The sequence below is a fragment of the Zeus faber genome (genome assembly GCF_960531495.2).
Source record: "Zeus faber genome assembly, chromosome: 1".
NCBI classification, from domain to species: Eukaryota; Metazoa; Chordata; class Actinopteri; order Zeiformes; family Zeidae; genus Zeus; species Zeus faber.
The window spans coordinates 30,427,509-30,448,550 of NC_137193.1; the positions used below are offsets into that span (position 1 = coordinate 30,427,509).

General features: G+C 44.8%; 1 protein-coding gene across 1 annotated transcript; it reads right to left on the reverse strand.

The window, feature by feature from the left end:
* On the reverse strand, positions 1–15,631 carry ilf2 (interleukin enhancer binding factor 2). Its single transcript, XM_080014401.1, has 14 exons — positions 15,518–15,631; positions 15,099–15,158; positions 14,407–14,449; positions 12,228–12,332; positions 10,790–10,867; positions 10,517–10,619; positions 10,335–10,400; positions 9,715–9,831; positions 9,553–9,631; positions 9,346–9,433; positions 3,178–3,354; positions 2,872–2,962; positions 2,504–2,688; positions 1–172 (listed from the first exon to the last, which is right to left on the reverse strand). The coding sequence occupies exons 1-13, from the start codon at positions 15,520–15,522 to the stop codon at positions 2,537–2,539; spliced, it is 1,164 nt and encodes a 387-aa protein (XP_079870527.1). The 5' UTR covers positions 15,523–15,631; the 3' UTR covers positions 1–172; positions 2,504–2,536.
* Between the last annotated feature and the right edge of the window lie 5,411 nt (positions 15,632–21,042).

Here is a 21,042-nt window from a genome sequence, read left to right on the forward strand (position 1 = left end):
TAAATAATAATAAAAAGTTTATTAAGACTACCAGGCTTAAGATAAAAAAAAAAACATGAACCAAAACATTGAAAAGTGACACCGACTGTTGCTAGTGTTTCCCACTAGATGCAGCTCGGCCAAGTTGACGAAGAGCCAGCTGAGTGGTCGCTCAAAGAGGTACGAAGGCAGACTACAAAGAGGGAAAAGAGAAGTATGCAGATGAGAAAAAAAAGACACTTCCCCGGTTGATATTAAATGGTTGATTATTTTTTTTTTATTATTATATATATTGTAATCTTTATTATATTAACCCATTGTGTGTCAAGAGTTAAGATAAGCCTCTGGATTTCAATTTGAATGGAGTTCCAAATTATGTTTCTTGTTGCTACTCGTAAACGGCTCTTTTTTTAAACAAAGCCATGTGAGTTTGACTGTGAACCAGGGCTTGTCATTGTTATAACTCACCCTGGTGCGGGTGAGTTATACACTGACTGAGCCCTTTATTAGAAACCCTATACTAATACTGGGTAGGGCCTCCCATTGCTCTCAAAACAGCCTAAATTCTTCTTGGCATGGATTCCACAAGAGGTTGGAAACATTCCTTAGAGATTCAGATCCATGTTGACATGATTGCATCACGCAATTCCTGCAGATTTGTCAGCTGCACATTCATAAAGCAAATAACCTGTTCTATCACACCCCAAAAATGTTCTATTCGATTCAGATCCGGTGACTGGGAAGGCCACTGAAGAACATTGGACTGATCGTCATGTTCATGAAACCAGTTTGAGATTAGTTTTGTGACATGGTGCATTATCATGCTCGAAGTAGCCATGAGAAGATGGCTAAATTGTGGCCATTAAGGAATGCCCATGGTCAGCAACAATACTTGAATTGGCTATGGCATTCAAGCGATGATTGATTGGTATTAACAGCCCCAACGTGTACCAAGAAAACTCCTCACACTATTACTTCACCACCACCACCAGCCTGGACCGTTGACACAAGGCAGGTTGGGTCAATGGATTTATGCTGTTGGCACCAAATTCTAAACCTACCATTGTGTGCCTCAGCAGAAATCGAGATTCATCAGACAAGGCTACAGACCAGGCAGTAATGGCGGGGTGCCAACAGATACCCATGCCAACAGGGTATCTGTTGGCATGGGACCTGGCTCTGTGCCTGGGGTCCGCGGTCGGGTGTCTACACCTGCGGGTGTGTCTTATGCATGCATGTTGGGGTGGGTTGTATGTGTGCACTTTGGAGGTGCAGGTTCTCCTCGCGCTCCGTGCGTTGCTCCGCAGGCTCCTGGGTTCCCTGGGGGCTCTTCTGGTGATCGGGGCTTTAATGCGGTCATGGAGTGTCTATAGGGCTGCGCGATTCAGGGATGGCTGCGGGGCCTTTTCCGCTGCTTTGAGGCACTTCAATATAATCCCGACCTCATACACCAGAACACACACACACACACTCCTGATTACATCCCTCTCCTTTTCTCCCTCATTTACAGCCATAGCTATCATAGGAAGGGGTCACTTGCCGAATTCTCTGTTCCAATTTTCAAGGATTAAATTAACTTTTGTTTTGTCGATACATGTCGTCGGATGTTTCTATGTTTGTATATGTTGTATATATTTGTCTCACCTGTGGTGATTACCACCCTTTTGGAGTAGTAATGATGATTAGTTGTTTATATACAAAAACATGGTAAGATGGAAGATTCCAGGGAGGGGGGTTGGTGGCGGTTCTGTGTAACAAAAGGCTGTGCCCTTGTCATCCCACAGGTCATCCAAAGAAATACCAAATTGCATATTTAGACTAATAATTGTCTATAAAGCATGTTCACCAATTTTATTGAAATTCGACTAATCACATAAGGAGAAACAATTTTGGCATTTGTAGCGCCACCTTAAGTTCCATTTTTACATATTTCGGCAAATAGGTTCCAATACCTTTACCGAATATTCCCATTCGTTTTGTGAAGATTGGACTGGCTGTCAAAGGATAGTCATCCATAATTGACATCCATTATCAAGTTTAATGGCAAATAACAGCCATATTGCTTATCCTTATTCGTAAATCATTTATAGTACTTTTGTAAAGTTAGATACCTTTGTTTGGTTAGGCGGAGCTTAGTGATCTGACGTTTTTGTAGAGCACATTTGCCTGGATATACAGACTTAGTATATACAGAGGTATAGTGAAAATCGGCCTTACAGTGTAGGAGTTATGACCTTTTTAAAGGCAAAAAATGTGACTTAATTATAGCGCCACCATTTGGCCGATGTGGATAATTTTTGTTTGTGAATCATTTGCAAGATAATTTCCATGCATGTGCTAACTTTCATGTCGCTACCATTAATCATCTAACAGGAAATTGCGGAAACATTTCTGAAAAACAACAAGAATAAAAGGGAATCTTACAAGAACGATATGGTTTCAAATTGACCGCGACGACTGGATTAAATCAAACTACACATACGTGTAGTGGCCAGAAACCCTGCAAAATGAAGGGATGTCCCACCTCTGCACATGCTGGTCGTGGAGGCTCCTGCCCTCAGTCTTGAGTCTCCATACTCTCATCCTCGCCATCTCCGCCCTCCTCCACCCCCTCGTCTTCCTCCTCCTTCCTCTCCGGGGGCTTCTCGTAGGCCTTCTCCGAGGGCGTGACGATCACGCCATCCCACGTGGACATCTCCGACGCCAGGTCTGAGAGAGAAGGAGGATGCAATTTGAGCAGCCAAAGTTCAACATCTCAAGCTCTTATTAGAATGATACTCTTTTTATATAGTTGATTGGTGAATCCAATCAAACTTTCCTGTTCAAGGCTGGTCCGAAAGACCTGACAACAAAGTGGAGCAGCAGTTTGTAAAGAGAGCAAGAGGGGCTTACAGCTCGCGTCTCCTTCCAGCCCGAGGATCTTCCTGTATCCTCCATGGGAAACCACCCTCACCAGTGTTTGTGCTGTGAAACACACCATGTCCTGCGGTGGGAATTCCAGATCAGTCGATATTGTTTAAGACAGTAAAATGAATACATTGTACACAGAAAACATTAGGCCTTGCATTCTGACTTTTTGTAAAAAAAAATGACACATGAATGTCCTGTATAATTGATACAAAATCGATATATTTTGTATCCATTGCATGATGGATGGATAAATAAATATGTATATATTAAAAAATATAATAAAATAACCTGCTGCTCAAGAGTCATGACCGTGTGCACTCGGAAGTTTCCGCTCTCGCAGGGATCGGTGATTCCCACAGAGCCGGGCAGGAAGAGGCCGGCTGCAAGCATCTGGAGGCACCGGCGGTACGCAACGTTGAGGGACAGTGGCTGCCTGGACGGGTTGTTCATCACGGCTGAGTGGCCCTGCAGAGGAAAAACACCCGTCACCAAGTTGCGACCGGCTGTCACTACAAAAGGTTCCAAAAGACACGGGCAACCCCCAGCCTGAAATATGAACCCGCTGTTGGCGACATGGTATCGTGTTCCCAAACAGAAATATTTCATTAACTTCTATACAAAGTGATTCTGAATATTTGAAAGGTTTCAAAACTCATTTTTCACACGATTGATATACCAGTAGCAGCTGTGCTTCTGCGCTCTCTTCTCTTTGAGAGAGCGAGTCACACACACACACACAACGCTGCGGTGCCCACATATCCCCCGCCTCTTCTCACTTACTGACTGTTTTCACTAGTCTCATGCGCTCCGGTTTGTTATGGTGTTAGCTCAATAAAAGATGGCACAGACGATGGTTTTAGACACACCAGTTTATAGTAGAGGGAGGGCGAGCTAGAATAAGCCCAGGAGCAGATGGACAAGTGTCATGACAAGAGCTCCTCTCCTGAATGTGTGTGGGGATAGGGGTGTGGTGTGGGGATGGTCTGGGTTAAGCAGCCACACCTGACATGGATCTAGGTGATTGGGATCAGAGTGGCTGCATAGCTTGGTCTAACAAGCAGCAGGTAAAACTGCCATCCCCACACACACTCAGGATAGGAGCCCTGTCACGACTTGAACTTATATCTATCTTCTCCTGGCTAATTCCAACTCTCTACAATAAACTGGTGTTTACAACCCCCCGTCTTCTGTGTCTCTGTGCTGGAGGTCCCTGAAACGCTACTTGGGTGGCGCGTGGTAGGAGAAACTGCCACACTGGCACCTGTACAGGGACTCTCCGGCACGGGGAAGGGACACAAGAGGGGCCGTTTTTTTTGGACATTTGTTTGTTTGTTTAAAGTATGGGAACCCTGTTTCCCTGAGTGTTGTTTTGGGTATAGGAACTGGCCTCTCCCTGGCCTCAGTTTGGTCTCGGGGGTATGTGGTGTGGGGATGGTCGGGTTGAGCAGCCACACCTGACCTGGATCTAGGTGATTGGGATCATAGTAGTTGCATACCTGTTGCTCATTGTTTGATTTAATGAGCAGCAGGTGTATATTTATACGTGGCTTCTCAAACCACACCATTCCCACATCGATCGTGGCGCCACCCCTTGCGGCCGCCTGTGTGGGCGCTCCGTGTCGACTATGCACTTTAGTATTTTTTTCCGCTATCACAATGTCCGCCAAAAAAGCATCGGCAGTGATCTCCTACAGCTGCGCTGCACTCGTGGATATAAAAACTTCCCTGAAAGAACAACTTTGGGACTTTTTATCCGCGGATCTAGAGTGGCCGCCGGAGATTATACACACCAATGCGCTCAACGACAACAGCAACAATCGAGCAGCTGTTCCACAGGTGGGCCCACGGAGTAAGCACCGTGGTAAACGAGGGTCAAAATGAGGACGCAATCTTACCGTCCACCTCTGCCAAGCACCCTTCTCAAGATTCAAGAGGTTTATTTATGACATACATATACATACTTTCATACATATATGCAGTGAAATGTCAATGCAACGCACCCGGTGATTACACACAATATGTGCTATACTGAACACAGTAGCTACCTAAAAATTTCTACATGACTAACTGATTCCTAAAACGTTATGCAGTAAGTCGAATACTATAGAATAAAATAAAATACATAGAATCAAATAAAATAAAATAAGAACTCAAGGGTAATGCAGGGTGGGGGTACAAAATAGATAAAGGGAATAGGCTTATGTATATGGGATAGGCTATTTATGTATATACAGATATGTGCATTAAAGTGGCATGTGAGATGAGATACACAGCACAGTGCACAACAGTGTACGGCAATACGGTAACACCGAACAACCCAGAACAGTGACACAGTATGCGGTACAGTATGCTACATACAGTACAGTAAGTTAGTGGAGCCTATGTGTGTGGCTCAGTTAGGACCCCTGGTGAGGTCAGCATTGACAGTTCTTATGGCTTGCGGGAAGAAACTCCATCTCAGTCTCTCTGTTCTCGCTGTGTGACTACGGAGGCGCTTGCCTGACCGCAGCAGCTGGAACAGTCCGCTGTTGGGGCGATGAGGATCCTCACCTCCTGGTGTCTAAGTCCTGCAGGGAGGGGAGTTAATGTCCCCAGTCACCACCACAGCCGCGTCAGGATGTTTGTTTTGAAATCCGCACAACACATCATACAGGTCAGACAGGTTTGTGTCAGTGTCTGCTTGCGGTGGAATATAAACGGCAGTAACGATGACCGTGCTAAATTCCCGGGGGAGATAAAATGGACGGCTTAATATTGTCTGCTTTTACTGGTTCGGCGAGCAAGAGCGGGAGAGAGACTTGGTGTTGTTGGGGTTACACCAGCGGTTGTTTACCATGAGACAGACGCCTCCACCTTTGGATTTCCTCGACTCTCCCGACCTGTCGCTGCGGAACACGGAGAAGGACTCGGCTGGACAAATATCTTCATCCGGCACCAGAGGGTTCAGCCATGTCTCCATCAGGCAGAGGACGCAACAGTTTCTCGGATCCTGTTGGAATTTACTCCTCGCTCGAAGTTCATCCATCTTGTTCCCCAGAGACTGAACATTGGCAAGAAGGATGCTTGGCAGAGGTGGACGGTAAGGTTGGGTCCTCATTCTGACCTGAATGCCGCCTCGTTAACCACGGTGCTTTCTCCGTGGGCCCGCTCGTGGAACGTTGTTGTTGGCGCGTAAAATTTCAGTCGGCCACTCCCAAAGTTGTTCTGTTAGGGAAGTTTTTATATCCACGAGTGCATCGCGGCCGTAACAGATAACTGCCGTTTTTTTTTGGCGGACATTATGATAAAAAACGGAAAGAAATACTAAATTATGCAAAGTCAACCGGAGCGCCGGCGGAGGCTACCGCAAGGGGTGGCGCCACTATCTTGCCAACATTCAGTTGCTTGAGAACAAGATGGATGACCTTCGAGCGAGGATTACATTCCAACAGGATACGAGAAACTGTTGCGTCCTCTGCATGACGGAGACATGGCTGAACCCGCTGGTGCCAGACCACGCCATAGGTCCAGCCAAGTCCTTCTCCGTGTTCCGCGCCGGCAGGTCGGAGGAGTCGGGGAAATCCAAACGAACAACGACAGCACTACCAGACCTATTTGATGTGTTGTGCGGACTTCAGAATGAACATCCCGACACGTCTGTGGTGGTTACTGCTGACGTTAACAAGGCGAACCATAAAAAAGTTCTGTCTTATTTCTATCAACACATCATGTGTGCCACCAGGGGAGATAGCCACTGTTACACATCTTATAGGAACAGATACAAGACCGTCTCGCTCCCTGCTTTTAGGACATCTGATCACAACACAATTTCGCTGGTTCCTGTTTACAAGCCTTGCATTGTGTGTGAACGGGTGGTGACGAGGGACGTAAAGCGGAGGTCGGACCAATCAGAGGCTGCGCTTCAGGACGCTCTTACTGACGCAGACTGGGACATGTTCCAATGACGTCAGCGAGTTTATGGAAGTAGCTGTGAGCTTCATAGTAACGTTAGCGGACAGCATCGTATCCTCTGGCAAAAGTTCAGATATTTCATAACCAGAAACCATGGGTAAATAATTCCATCAGTGGCGCTCTGAATGCTCGCACGGCAGCTAACAACGAAGGTCTTGTATCGGGAAACATGGACAATTACAAAGCGGCGTCGTACAATCTGCGGAGAGCGACGAAGGACGCTAAGTGGAGCTTCAGATAGAGCAATGGGACACCAGACACTTACAGTCCGCAGCCCCTGCCATAAGCAACTACAAGAGCAGTTCCTCCCCAGCCACGAGTGTGGACGCCTTCCTAGCCAACGAACTGAACTCCTTTTATGCGTGGTTTGAGTCTGGCAACAACACTGCTCGCTTACACAGCTGGGGATGAGCGCGCACTCTCAGTGTATGAGCTTGACGTCAGGAGGGCTCTGATGCCGGGGTGAACACCATGAAGGCTCTGGGCCCAGATAGCATATCTGGACGAGTACCTAAAACCTGTGCTAGCTGAAGAAATTCCGGGTCTTGGTGAGGATCCTCAACTCCTTCTACTCTGGAGAAGTGGAGAGGATCTTGTCAGGCAACATCACTGCCTGGTTTGGGAACTGTACTGCTCAGGACAGGCGGGCCCTGCAGAGGGTGGTGCGTTCAGCTGAATGTACCACTGGAACTTCCCTCCCCTCCCTGCAGGACTTAATACACCAGAAGGTGTAGTAGCAGAGCCCGCAGGATCATGAAGGATCCTCATCATCCCAACAACAGACTGCTCCAGCTGCTGCAGTTGGGCAAGCGTCTCCACAGTCACACAGCGAGAACAGAGAGAATGAGATGGCGTTTCTTTCCGCACGCCATAAGAACTGTCAACGCTGAACTCACCAGGAGTCCTCACTGAGACACTCACATAGGCCCCACTGCATAAAGTACTGTATCACTGTTATGGGTTACGGCATACTGTGCTGTATTGCTGTTCTCTTCGGTGTTACTATATTGCTGTGCCGTACGGTTGTCTACGGTCCTGTATATCTCGACACACACTACCTCACTTTATTCACATGCCACTTTAAAGCAAATATCTGTATATACATAGCCTATATAATTTGATTTACTTACTGCATTACGTTTTAGGAATCAATTAGTTAGTCGCTATTGTGTTCAGTCTAGAACATATTGTGCATAATCACTGGGTGCGTTGCATTGACATTTCACTGCAGATATATATGGAAGTATGTAAATGTATGTGATGAATAAATCTCTTCAAATCACAGTATGAATTTTAAAATTTTATTTAATTTTTTAAACGCAACACAGCTCTTTTTAGTTTCTGTTTAATAAGGGAACCCGACACATAAAAAGTGTACCATGGGCACCAAAGGGCAGGTTCTCGCATCTGTCTGTGTGTCCCAAGCCGGGTCACACCATCTCCCTGTTGCTTTCCGTTGCTATGGGACTTAATTGTTGTTTTTGTGTAAATGTTTTTGTATAAATACTTTACTTGTAAACAATAAATTCTGAACTTCTATAACGACAGACTATTTCCCGACCAGACTTGAATATGACGCTGTTTATTATTATTATTATAATTTTGAATTATTTATTTGCTTTAAATCACAAGTTATTTTTACTAAGTTTTGTTTTTTGATTACCTGTAAACATTTATTTAGTTGATACATTTTTATTGACAATGCAAACCATAACAGAGCTAAATGTTCTTATAAGTTCAGCAATTTTGTGTCTCCTTTATTATTAAATTGTTGTATTTTGTCAGATGCAAAAAAACGAACATGATAGCGGCATTATATATATTGGCCATCCTGCTCTCTAAATATCGGCATCGGCCACTGAAAAACCCATATCAGTCAATCACTAACCCCTGCCTGGCGGGAACATTACACAAGACATGCCATTTTGGGACGCTCTGACCCAGTCGTCTAGCCGTCACAATTTGATCCTTGTCAAAGTCACATCCTTACACGTACCCATTTTCTTACCCACCCAACATATCAACTTCAAGAACTGACTGTTCACTTGCGGCTAATATACTGTAACCCACCCCTTGACAGGTGCCTGTGGTAGTTCTGCCTACCACACGCCACCCAAGAGGCATTTTCAGTGCCCACTGGCACAGAGACGACGATGTGTTGTAGGCACCAGTTTATTGTAGAGAGGAGGCTCGGTGGAATTAGCCAGGAGCAGATGGAACATGTCATGTCAGGGCCCCTCTCTTGAGTGTGTGTGTGTGTGTGTGTGTGTGTGTGGATGAGGGTTTTAACCTGCTGCTTGTTAGCCCAACCAATGAGCCACCCTGACCCAATCACCTAGATCCAGGACAGATGTGGCTGCTCAACCATCCCATCCACACACACCACACTGCCATTGGAACGAGATGAGCAATGCTATTCACTTCACCTGTCAGTCGTCGTTTTAGTGTTGTGGCTGATTGGTGTATACAAGAAATACACACACACATACCTTTGTTTTTTCTTACCAGTAGATCCAGGATCCAGGGCGTAAGCGGTTCAAAGCCAGGGAAACGCAACCTCAGGTCCTTGAGGAGGCGAATGAGCACTTTGACCCTGACCAAGGGAGTGGGGATTCAAACATTCATGGAAAAAAAAAAAACACATTGGAAATTTTAAGTAATGAGGGAAAAAAGGCTGGGCTTAAAGGGAAAGGCAATGCCGTGGTTTCTCACGTTGACTGCGAGGCGTTCTCTTCAAACCAGCGGGCGTGGCGAATGGCAGCGAGGGCACTTTGGAGCACCTTGATGTCCACTGGAATGACACATAACACTTGTAAGGACACAGATGAGGGGGGCGGGGAAGAGCAGAGAGAGCGAGAGAGAGATAAACCGTACGGTGGAGCTCGGGGTCTAGCTTCCGCAGGTTCGGTGGCACGGTGGTGATGAGGATCTTGACAGTGGCGTCGGCTGAGCTGATCTCGAAGCCCGTTACGTTGGTCAGCATTGACAGGACTGAGGAAGACACAGACAGTGATACAAAAGAAAGTATACCCCACGCATGCACGCGCATTGGTACCCTTACAGCTCATTGAAACAATGCTTCATTCCTGCTAAAATGTGATGAAATTAAAATATGAGAAAATTGAGATGTTGTTATGCAAATTCTAATTTTCTTATGTTTTCCTGCATGCCTTTGGTATGTCAGACAAACCACACACGAAAATAAATAGATCTAAAATAAAAAGACAGGCACGGGAGCCAGTGTGCACCGCAGTCTGGAGGAGAAACAATAAAAATCCCCTACAGTTCTCGAGTTAGGTTTATGTTAAACAACAATCAATGAACCACGCCCCACACACACACACACGCGCACGCGATTCATTGATTGGTGTTTCAATAAATCGATTGTTTTTTGTGGACACCGGTGATGGAAAAAATTGCACGTGTCACATGTTCTCCTTTATGAAAACAGCTTATTCGTGCTGATCCCGTTTAACCAGGAACACGCCGCTCACCTTCAGTGGGATCCTGAGCCCGTAGAGTCTCCACAACTTTGTTTCCCAGTGCTGCAACGGCCTCCACTGTCAACAAAAAAAAACACCCCTTAGATCATTTGAACGCAGGGAGGATGGTGCCAAACGACAAGCTGAAATACGCTTGCTACTCCAAAAGGACCGGTGCGTGCAGTAGGACTCACGTGTGGGCAGGATCTTCAGGATGACGACGAGGTCCGCCACGTTGTGCCCTGTAGTCATGGTGCCCTTCTTGTACGACCCCACCTGCCGCACCTCCTCGATTTGCTAGGAGAGGTGACATGTTAATGACTGACTACACCATCTTGGCATATTGTTTAACATAGTACTCTCACATACTACGAGAAATAAATATTTCCATATTTGTTTTTTGGTCTTATTCTGTAGAATTGCATTATGAGTCTGTGTTTGCGTCGAGTCGATGACCCTCGACCTACCACTTCAAAGTTCCCGGGGGCGACGATGAGGTTGTCGATGACGTTGTTGATCTTTGTGACCAGAGACAAGATGGAGGACTGAGTGGGGGGAGGAGCAACAAAGGCAGAGAATTGTTGTGGAGTTAAAAAAAAATGTGGGAACATTTTAAAACCAGCATCGCTCAGGCGGAAATGTCAAAAGAAAATGTACAAATGAATTTTTTTTAGAAATAAGCATTCTAGTAGGGCTCTCAGCATGACAACTGAAATCATATATTCACAATTTTTTGGTTAAATACCGAATCAGAAGTTAAAAAGAAACACACTCTATGCACATTTGGGGGTTTTAGTCTGGTACAGAGTCCAGTGACGAAAATTTGTGACATGAAAAGCAGCATGGATGTAAAGACGAGTGACTTATGTGATATTTCCATTTGGAAATTTGAACCGTGAACCAGTTCTAAACAAAAAGCTTCCAATAGATCCATGTATCTGCCTGGAAGTATTGCCAGGTGGATCTTAAATCAGCTCAAACGACCAACGGTTCAAAAACAGCCACCGTGAAACACGCTTGTTTCATACGGTTGCATATAAGCAGATACAAGCCAGTGGTGGCATTATTTATAGCCTTAGCACCTCAAAGTTAAAATGAGATTCAGCTAAAATAATGTGTCTGTATAAATGCCGGTAGCAAAGAAGTGGGGATAGGAAAGACGTCTGCTTGGCAAGATGCAAAATTAAAATTGGCAAAGACAACTTTTGCACCGCTGTCACAAAGACAACCGGGTCACTTTACAATTGATTGCTCAGAGCGCTCTGTGGAAGTGATCAACACCACTTTGGAAATAAGAGAGAAGAAGCATGCTCACTGAAAAGGTAAATTGAAATTATCCCAATTTTAGTTTAATTGTATTTCTTTTGGTTGCGCAATCATAGACTTCTATACATAGACGCCGCATTGATTGCTTTGGTTGTAGCTGCGATACGTCAACGTTGCCGCCATATTGGAACAGTCAAGACTGGCCTGTAAGCAAATGTTTACATTTCTCAATGGAATTCAATTTGTTGTTTTTATATTCAAGGGTTAATGATCTACGTAGAATAGATTGCTCCACCGTCACCATTTCCCTAACGGTTGCGCATTGGTTAACGCACTTCCTGTGGTGCACTGCCGTAAAACAATCCATTTCCCGGGAGTTCGTACCCGCTGGCAGTCCGAATTGCATAGTGATATCGAGGCTTATAGGGAACCAATCTAAACGCAGATAGTGTAACTATTCTATAGACATTACATTGTGCAATCAACATCAACTATACAATGATAAGTAAAAGCAAAAATGTTGTCTATTGATCCTTTAATAGAAAATGAGGACATTAGCCTCTTAAAATTAATCACAGGTAAATGTATGACAGCCCTTTGTTTTTAGTGATGGTGTTTATTTCATCCGGGCTGAATAACCTGCTCTGAGGACGTCGGACTGAGGTCCTGGTTCCTCTTCAGTAGACAATCGTTGAAGGCGGTCTCGTCTGCCGCAGGCTTCACTCGGGGGAAGGCCATTTCACACTATGAGGAGCGACAAAGGTTAACACTAACATGCATGCACTGGCAACATGAGTTACATAGAAGATAAAATCAAAACAGTTAGAAGAAGAATAAAGAAGCCAATAAAGTTTGTTTTGAGCCCCAGACTGGTGCTTGTGGGCATTATGTTGTATGTTTAAATCCATAATTATTTGGATTAAAAGGTTCTAGCTACTAGGCTTGGGCGATCGTGCAAAACTTTAATCGCCACCCGTACGTTGTATGCGTGCGTTCACCTCCGCATTAAATGCATGTGATGTGGCAAATTAAGTCCCATAGCAACTGAAAGTAATGGGGAGACATGGACACAGGATTTTTTGGAAAGGGACAGTCCCTTAACTCAGTTGTGTTGAAAGAATATGTTTCATATATGTAGGAAACAAACAAAAATAGAAAGAAAAAAAATCGATCTATAAATCTAAAATAAAGACAGGCACAGGAGTCGGGAACCCGCACATGTGCCTGGTACACCGCTGTCTGGAGGAGAAATTAAAAAAAAATATTAAAAAAAACCTCTGCTCCAATTCTCCCGAGTTAGGTTTATGTTTTTCATTTTCATTTCAAGTAAGAAACTAAATAAATCAAAATCTCTCTCTATAAGATATATAAACACACACGCACGCACACGCACACACACACACACACACACACACACACACACAATAAGATTTGCATATAGAGTGGCAGGCACGTTGGGGGCGGGGGGGGCTTTGCTCCTTGGTGCCCTTTTTATCAGCCGTGTTTTTGTGAATGGGAATCGGGTTAAAAATGGAGGAATAGTTGAAAAACCCACCCATTCTGGGAACTGACCTTGGTCATTGTCAATCAAGAACCAGTTGTATGGACACTTAATTAAGAGCTATTTTGTAAGTATTTGGTGTTTCCCCATGGTACCAAATATTAATATTTATTGATAACTACCATGTCAAAGATTTAAATAACGCTAGCTGAGGGGCGAGCGTTACTAAATCCACATTCAAAATGCTTCTTAGAAGTTTTAATTTTTGGAAAACCGTTAGTCTGTGGATTCACATATAGTAGATTGAAGATGTTAAGGCTTTTAGGTGATCTCAGAAATCTGAATCTAAAAGTACATTTAATTGTCAGATTCTAAAACCAATCATTTATAATCCAAACTGTATGATCTAATTTGAATCGTAAAAACAGAGCCCTCAATCAAAAATACCATAACCCCCTGATTTGTCGTAGGCTTGGAAAGATTGACGATTAAATCATCAATTGATGGAGTGATTGTTAATCACTCCATTAATTGACACGATTGTCAATCGTGATTGACATTAATGACAGGTTTTTTTTCTATCTGCCAGGAAAAATCTGAGCATTGAAACAGTGTAAGTGCAGTTTACTGCGTTATAAAACTCATTCCTCAGAGCGGGGGGAGAGAGCAGCTCTCTCCCTCTCCACTTAGAGCTGTTTTGGATTTATTATTGATTATTTGTAATGTTCATTGTGTTCAAGTGTTCTTTTATTGCATGTAAAAAAATATTGTGATGTTTCCCCTCTCGTTGTTGTGACTTCATGTGTTCCTCTAACCTCATTGTGAAGTGTATTGTCTGAATCAAATACAACCACAGAAAAGGAATTGATTTTATGTTGTGTCATATGGAATTTATTTTGTTTCCTGAGTTTCTTACGTGCATGGAAAATGAAAAAATTAAACTTAACCTTTTTTTTCCCTACTTGTATGAAACAATTTTATTTATTTATTTTTAAACAAAACTGAGTTAAGGGACTATCCATTTTTAAAAAACCCTGCCCCACTGTTCTGTGCCGTGCCACGCACGTCTCCCCGTTGCTATGGGACTTAAAAAACTATATGTTTTGTGTCAATACTTTACTTGTAAATAAGTGAATCCTGTACTTCTGTAATTGGGAGACCACATTTCACCGATTCCACTGCATTCTATGCACACCCCCCCCCCCCCATAGAACCGTAAATTATTGATAGCTGCCCCCCAGCTGATTGGAGTTTTGCACTATCGGCCAAACCTAAATTGTAGCCATTGCACAAGCATGTGAAGTGTTTTTTACTCACCACATAAAAATCAAATGGTATGTGTGGAACAAAAGGGCGATACCTGGAAGAGAATATAAACAATATGAGACCAATAATATAAGACTCAAAGAGAAAAAATAAAGAAAATAGATCTTATATGGATTTACTATGCTTAGCGATCACTGAACAGAATTAAAGATTTGTGCTGGATCATTCAGAAATGTATTAGGCAAAGATATATTTAACTCAGAGAATTTGAGCCTTACTTGACATTCTTTCAAATATAATTATGGAAATAAATGTCAGGATTGGTGTAACATTGTGCATGATGGAAATGTATACACACCACTATAGATGGAGCAGTGATGGTAGTCATTAATAGCAGCATTGTCAGAAATTCCAGTCCTAACTTGGGCATTAACCGTGAAATAAACGGTGCAATATTGTAATAACACTGTTTTACGGTAGACTTAACCCATCCATTATTAGCTATGTCCATACTTTGTATACACATGAAATATCCAACTATATTCATATAGTCAGTGCATCTGGTGCATAAAACACAATTTCTTTATTCTGTATATACACCGTATTTCTGTGACTGTTAAACATTCTTTGTTATGCTCCTCGTCTACGTGCACTTCAATGCATCAACTATAACGAGCACAAATTATTTGTTCTTTGTCAATGACAACAACATTCTTTAATAATTCCAGCCAGTCCCAACTCACCCTTGCACCAGTCCTCCACGGGATCCGAAGCGGCCACCTCGGCCCCTTCCACGGTCTCCTCTGTGCGGCGCAAAAACGCATCTCAGTTACGCCAAGGACTAAACAATACAACAGTAGCTCAGCTGTTCCCACACGCTCCATTCGGTTTCATCCACTCGCACACGGCTCAGCTAGAAATTCAACGAGCAAACTAGTAAGCAAAGCGAGTACAGTAAAATGTAGGCGCACAATAGGTCGATACTATAGATTATCGATTACATGTGATAGTAGAACAAATGCCTCATTGAGCTTATGCTAGCAGGCTAATAAGCATATCCCACTAACCGCTGGCAATCACTACATGAGATATAGACAACAACTTCAATCGTTCAAATTGAAAATGTATTTACCCACAAAAAAAAGAAAAGTGGAAACCTCACCTCATTGCGTACGACGTTTTGATAGCTTACAGATAAATTCTGCGGAGAATTGTTACGGTTTGGAGCAAAAGGCAGCGACGCGACTCAACTTCCGGTTAAACTTGTTCATCGTGGGATTCTCACAGTGGGCACGAACAGCTACCGCCCCCTAGCGGTCAGACAAGGGAACCTGGCAATTTTATTTGTGTAAGCAGATTTAATACACAAAGGCAATTAAAAGTCATGATTCAAGGTTCAAGAGGTTTATTTGTCACATACATATACATACGTTCATACATATATGCAGTGAAATGCCATTGCAACACACCCGGAGAATATGAGCAATAAGCTCATACAGATACAGAATGCGGCGGCGCGACTGGTGTTCAACCAGCCAAAGAGGGCACATGTCACTCTGCTGCTCATCGAGCTCCACTGGTTACCTGTAGCCGCCCGCATCAAGTTCAAGTCTCTTATGCTGGCCTACAGAGTGATTGTTGGGAATGCTCCCGCCTACTTAAATGCTCTTGTAAGAGCACATGTTGCCCCCCGGATGCTGCGCTCGTCAAATGAGCGTCGCCTGGCTCTGCCGGCCGTACAGCCACGGCAATCCAGGCTATTCTCATTTGTAGTTCCACGTTGGTGGAACGAGCTGCCAAAAATGACCAGAGCGGGGACCTCCCTCTCTGTCTTTAAGAAGCACCTGAAGACCCAGCTCTTCAGTGAGTACCTCCTGTCCTAATCTACAATTACTTTGCACCACCTTGCAGTATTTATTGTTACACCAATGTTGTTGTTACACTAATCTCTGTCGCAATGTAGCTGAATGTTATTCTCCCTTGTAAGTCGCTTTGGATAAAAGCGTCTGCTAAATGACTAAATGTAAATGTAATGTAAATGTAAGCTCTAAATTTGTTCATGTAAGTCCTTTACATAAAAAAACATTATATAAAAAGGAAAGAAGAATAAAGGCTAGATAGAGAATCACAGATAACATTTAAACATATATATATATATATATATATATATGTGTGTGTGAACAAATATATATTGTAGCGAAAACCCTTAACCCAAAAAAGAGCTATCTGTTCCGGAGAAAGACAATATTCCTGGGGCATGTGGTAAGCGCGCAGGGGGTTGCCACCGATCCAGAAAAAATGGTTGCGGTCTGAGATTGGCCAACGCTGACTACTGTCAGCAAGCTGCGATGCTTCCTGGGCCTGGCCTCCTACTACCGCTGGTTCATGAGGGACTTTGCCACCATAGCCAGCCCGCTTCACCGCCTCACCGACAAGGGCCGCCCCTTCTGCTGGGATGACACCTGCGACGCGGTTTTCACCCCTACTCCGGAGCACCCTGATCGGCGCCCCTGTGTTGGTCTATCCTGATGCCCAGCGGCCCTTCAATGTGGACACTGACACCAGTAACGTGGGGGTGGGGGTTGTCTTGTCCCAAGGGAAAGGGGGCGAGGAGCAGGTGTTGGCCTACTACAGCCAGGCACTGAGCCAGGCAGAAAGGAACTACAGGTACTCGACGACCAGCTCCCTGACCTGTGTGTTTTGTGCACTGCGTACAATACCGCGGTGTGCGCGCTGCGTGGGCGGCGTCTCAGCGTTAAACATCTCTCAGTCTCATTCCCGCAGTCTGTCAGTATTCAATACACTAGCGTTCGCTATCTCCACACCCCCTTAACATGAAATAAGACGGGTCCTCGCTTATCGACCAATTCGTTTAACAACCTGGTGCTAGAAACGTAACTCGGACGTTAAGTGAGGAGTACCTGTATTGTGTCACCTGGCGAGAGCTGCTGGCAGTGAACCAGGTGTTGTGATACTTCCAACCTTACGTGCACGGCAATAAGTTCCTCCTACCGCCAACCATGCCTCTCACCTGGCTCCTGAACCTTCGTAACCCTGAAGGCCAGGTAGCCTGGTGGCTGGAGGTCCTACAGGGATATGACCTTAAGATGCAGCACCGGTTGGGATGGCAGCATGGTAACGCCCACGCCCTCTCCCAGCACCCCTGTGTGGCAATGGAGTGCAGCTACTGTCGGCGTCAGGAGGAGTGGAAAGGCTATCACGACAGGCAGCGACCCCTCGTTGCTGCTGGTCTCCGTTGACAAACCAGGAGCTGCAGCAGGGAGCCAGGAGCAGACACCGTGTTGGTGCAAGTGCGGGGCTGGCTGGAGGAAGGACGGCGACCAGTGTGGACGGAGGTGTTGGCATCGGGCCCTGAGGTGAAGGTCTACCATTCCCAGTGGGGTAACCTTGAGTTCCATTACAGGGTGATGTATCGTCGATGGCAGGCCCCTGGACGTCGTAACGACCAGCTCCAGCTGCTGTGGCCTCATATGCTCCGTCCCTAGGTCCACCAGCTGGTCCTAGGTGCAGCAGGGATGTGGCACTACGGGAACGCTAAGACTCTTCAACATCTCCGCAGACGGTTCTACTGGCTGGGCATGCCAAAAGGACGTCAAGCTACACATGCACTACTGTGACCTCTGTACAGCTCAGAAGGGACCCTCCAAGCGTTCTCATGCCCCCTTGCAGCAGTACTTGATGAGGGCCCAGATGGAGCGTGTTGGCGTTGACATCCTTGGCCCCTTCCCCGTCACTGACTCCGGCAACTGCTATGTCCTTGCCGCCATGGATTATTTCCTTAAGTAGCCCGAGGCCTACGCGGTGCTGGATCAGAGTGTGGCTACAACGGTGGAGAGGCTGGTGGAGGAGATGTTCGCCCGTTTCTGCGTTCCTGCGGAGCTCCACATTGACCAGGGGTGGAACTTCAAGTCCCAGGTGTTCGGTGAGGTGTGCAGGCGGCTGGGGGTGAGCAAGACGAGGACGCCGCTGCACCCCCAGAGCGATAGGGTGGCTGAGCGCTTCAACTGAAACCTGGCAACTCAGCTGGCCATTCTCACCAGCTGACACCAGTGGGACTTGGACCGCCACCTACCTCTGGTTCTGTGGTCTTACTGAACTGCTGCGCAGGAGTCAAGCCGGAGTACGCCTGCGGCACTCATGTTCAAGCGGGAACAACGGACGCCTGTGGACTTGATGTTCGGGGCCCCACCCGAGCCCAAGAATGCCGGGGGCACAGAACTGAACTACTGTCTTCTGACTGCCTGCGGGTAGTCCATGAGTATACCCGCCAGGCCCACGCCAGCTCGGGGGTGCAGCAGAAGAGGGCCTGCGACACCCGCTGTCGGGTGCAAGCCTTTGTGCCTGGGGACAGGGTGTGGGTGTTCTGCCCTACCCGCACAAAAGGGGCGACCCCCCAAGCTGCGCAGTCACTAGCCAGGACATGGGGAAATACTGGGACGGATCACTGAGGTGGTGTACAGTGTGTGCATACCAGGTCGGGGCGCGTGGTGGTGCTGCACAAAGACAGACTTGCTATCGACCCCTTGTCCCTCCTTCTGCCGGGGACGAGGGTGAGCACAGCACCCCATGCCCTGACCAGCGCACCGTGCCCACAGAGATATCCTCTGTGGAACGACGATGGCCAATCCGTCAGCATCACCAACAAGGACATTTCCCAGACTTGGTATTGGGTGATGGGGTTGTCGGGGGCGACTGACCCCTCAGGTGGGGGCTATGTAGCAACCAAGTGTCCTTGGCACAGGCCTTTTGGTTATGTTGATTCAAAGGATTATGGGTCCCAAGATGTTATGTGTCTGCATTGTGTTTTATTATGTGCTTTCAATCGTTCCTGATATTCTGTTGGTGTTGGACTGTGTTGTTTGTTGGGGGGTGACCGAGACTGCGTTGCTGACTAGCACTGTGTCGACAGGACTGTGATGTTGACTGAAGCTGCCCCTGCAGGTTGTACGGTGTATGGGATGCATGCGGTGGCTTATAAAAGAACCCTCTGTCTTGACTGAATTAATTAGTGTCACGGCCTCATCTCGCCACAATATATATATTTTCACTTCATCCGTTAAAAAAGTTTATATTTGAGTGTGAGTAAACAGGACCACCAGGGGGAGCTCTAGCACTCCAACTAACAATTTCAAGTTCAAGTTCAAGTTCAAGAGATTATTTGTCACATACATATACATACGGTCATACATATATGCAGTGAAATGTCATGACACCCGGTGATTAGGCACAATAAGCTCTATAAGCTCTAAAAATACTAAAAAATACCAAAATGTGCAGAATCGACACAAGGTGCTCGCGCAGGCAGCCGCAAGGGGAGGCGCCACAATCGCGATTCTGCGTTCTATAATTATATAATAGAGATTGCTGATTTAAACACTTTTTATTCATTATTCATTATATTGTATCACTGTTTGTTCATTATTCACTATGGAACCCTCATAGAACATGAAACTGTCCCTGGGTGCCAGTAAAATAGAATATGGGAATGTCACCAAGTTTCAGAATAATTCAACCTGTAACTCTCATTGAGTTTTAGTAGAACACAACATGTAACTAACATGGAAATGTCCAGTTCAAACTTCAAATTATAACAGTGTTCTGACTTAATTTAGTTGAAGCAGAAATACATGAGAAAACACGAGAAATACAAAATTATGATGTGATTATATTTCAGTCTTAAAATAATGTAAAATAAAATAAAATCGTGTGGACCTTGGGGATTTCAAAGGAGTGAGTCACTAATTATTATTATTTTTTTTTCATCTTATTTAGCTACTGGTTCCATGTGGAAACTGCTGTTGGCTTTGGTTGGGTCTTGGTACTGATAAAAAGCCCCCTCTTGAGACATGTTATCATTTATGAATTACCAATGAAAACTGTCGATAATGTATTGAAGGATTACTCTGTTATAAACATATTTAAAAATGTACTAAATTAAAACATAAGAGCACTATCTAACAATAAAAATATATATCGGCCTATTGCTAGTGAACCATCCGTAGATCCACTAGCAATCCTTCACATTGTTAACAATATACAGTATACAGTGAACATTCAATAATGATACCAATCGCAGTACTAGCAACGCAAAAAGTTCATTACTGTACTCTGCTTGCCTTGCCTAAGCAAATTGTAGACACGTGGTTACACTCGATGGACTGGGTGTCAAAAGTTGACACCCCAAAAATAGCATTGGTAGAAAAGAGTTTCAAAAATGTTCTGTGGCATTCAATTCCAAATTTTGATATGTAATTACTCAATCATTTCAGCATCAGTTAGACCAAAATGAAATCTAATGGTTGCTCCAGTAAAAGTAAATGTTTATTGTTAGTAACTGTAATTTGTTATTACTATTAAGGTTGAGCAGAGGTGTTCTTATGTTAAAGCAGTATACAAACTTCTTTTCAGTATTTCTTATAGACGATAAATTGTGTTGAAAAAAGTTGTTTTTAATTGTTTTATTGATAACTGGTGTCTAAGTCAATGTATCAGTATCAGTCCCAGTACTGAAGAATTTCAAACTATGCCATTTTCTGATCATTTGTAGGCTACTTAGTTTGCATTATTTGTGTGTTTAGCTGGGGTATTGACATTACATTATTGGCATTACTCAGCAGGTAAGGTATACCTGCTGCAGCTATAGATAACATGGTTATTTTATACAAC

Coding starts and splice junctions, on each gene's coding strand:
- ilf2 (XM_080014401.1), bottom strand. Junction 10,401..10,516: donor CCTGAAGATCCTGCCCACAC/GTGAGTCCTACT, acceptor TTTTGTTGACAG/TGGAGGCCGTTGCAGCACTG. Junction 9,434..9,552: donor GAGAACGCCTCGCAGTCAAC/GTGAGAAACCAC, acceptor TCCCTTGGTCAG/GGTCAAAGTGCTCATTCGCC.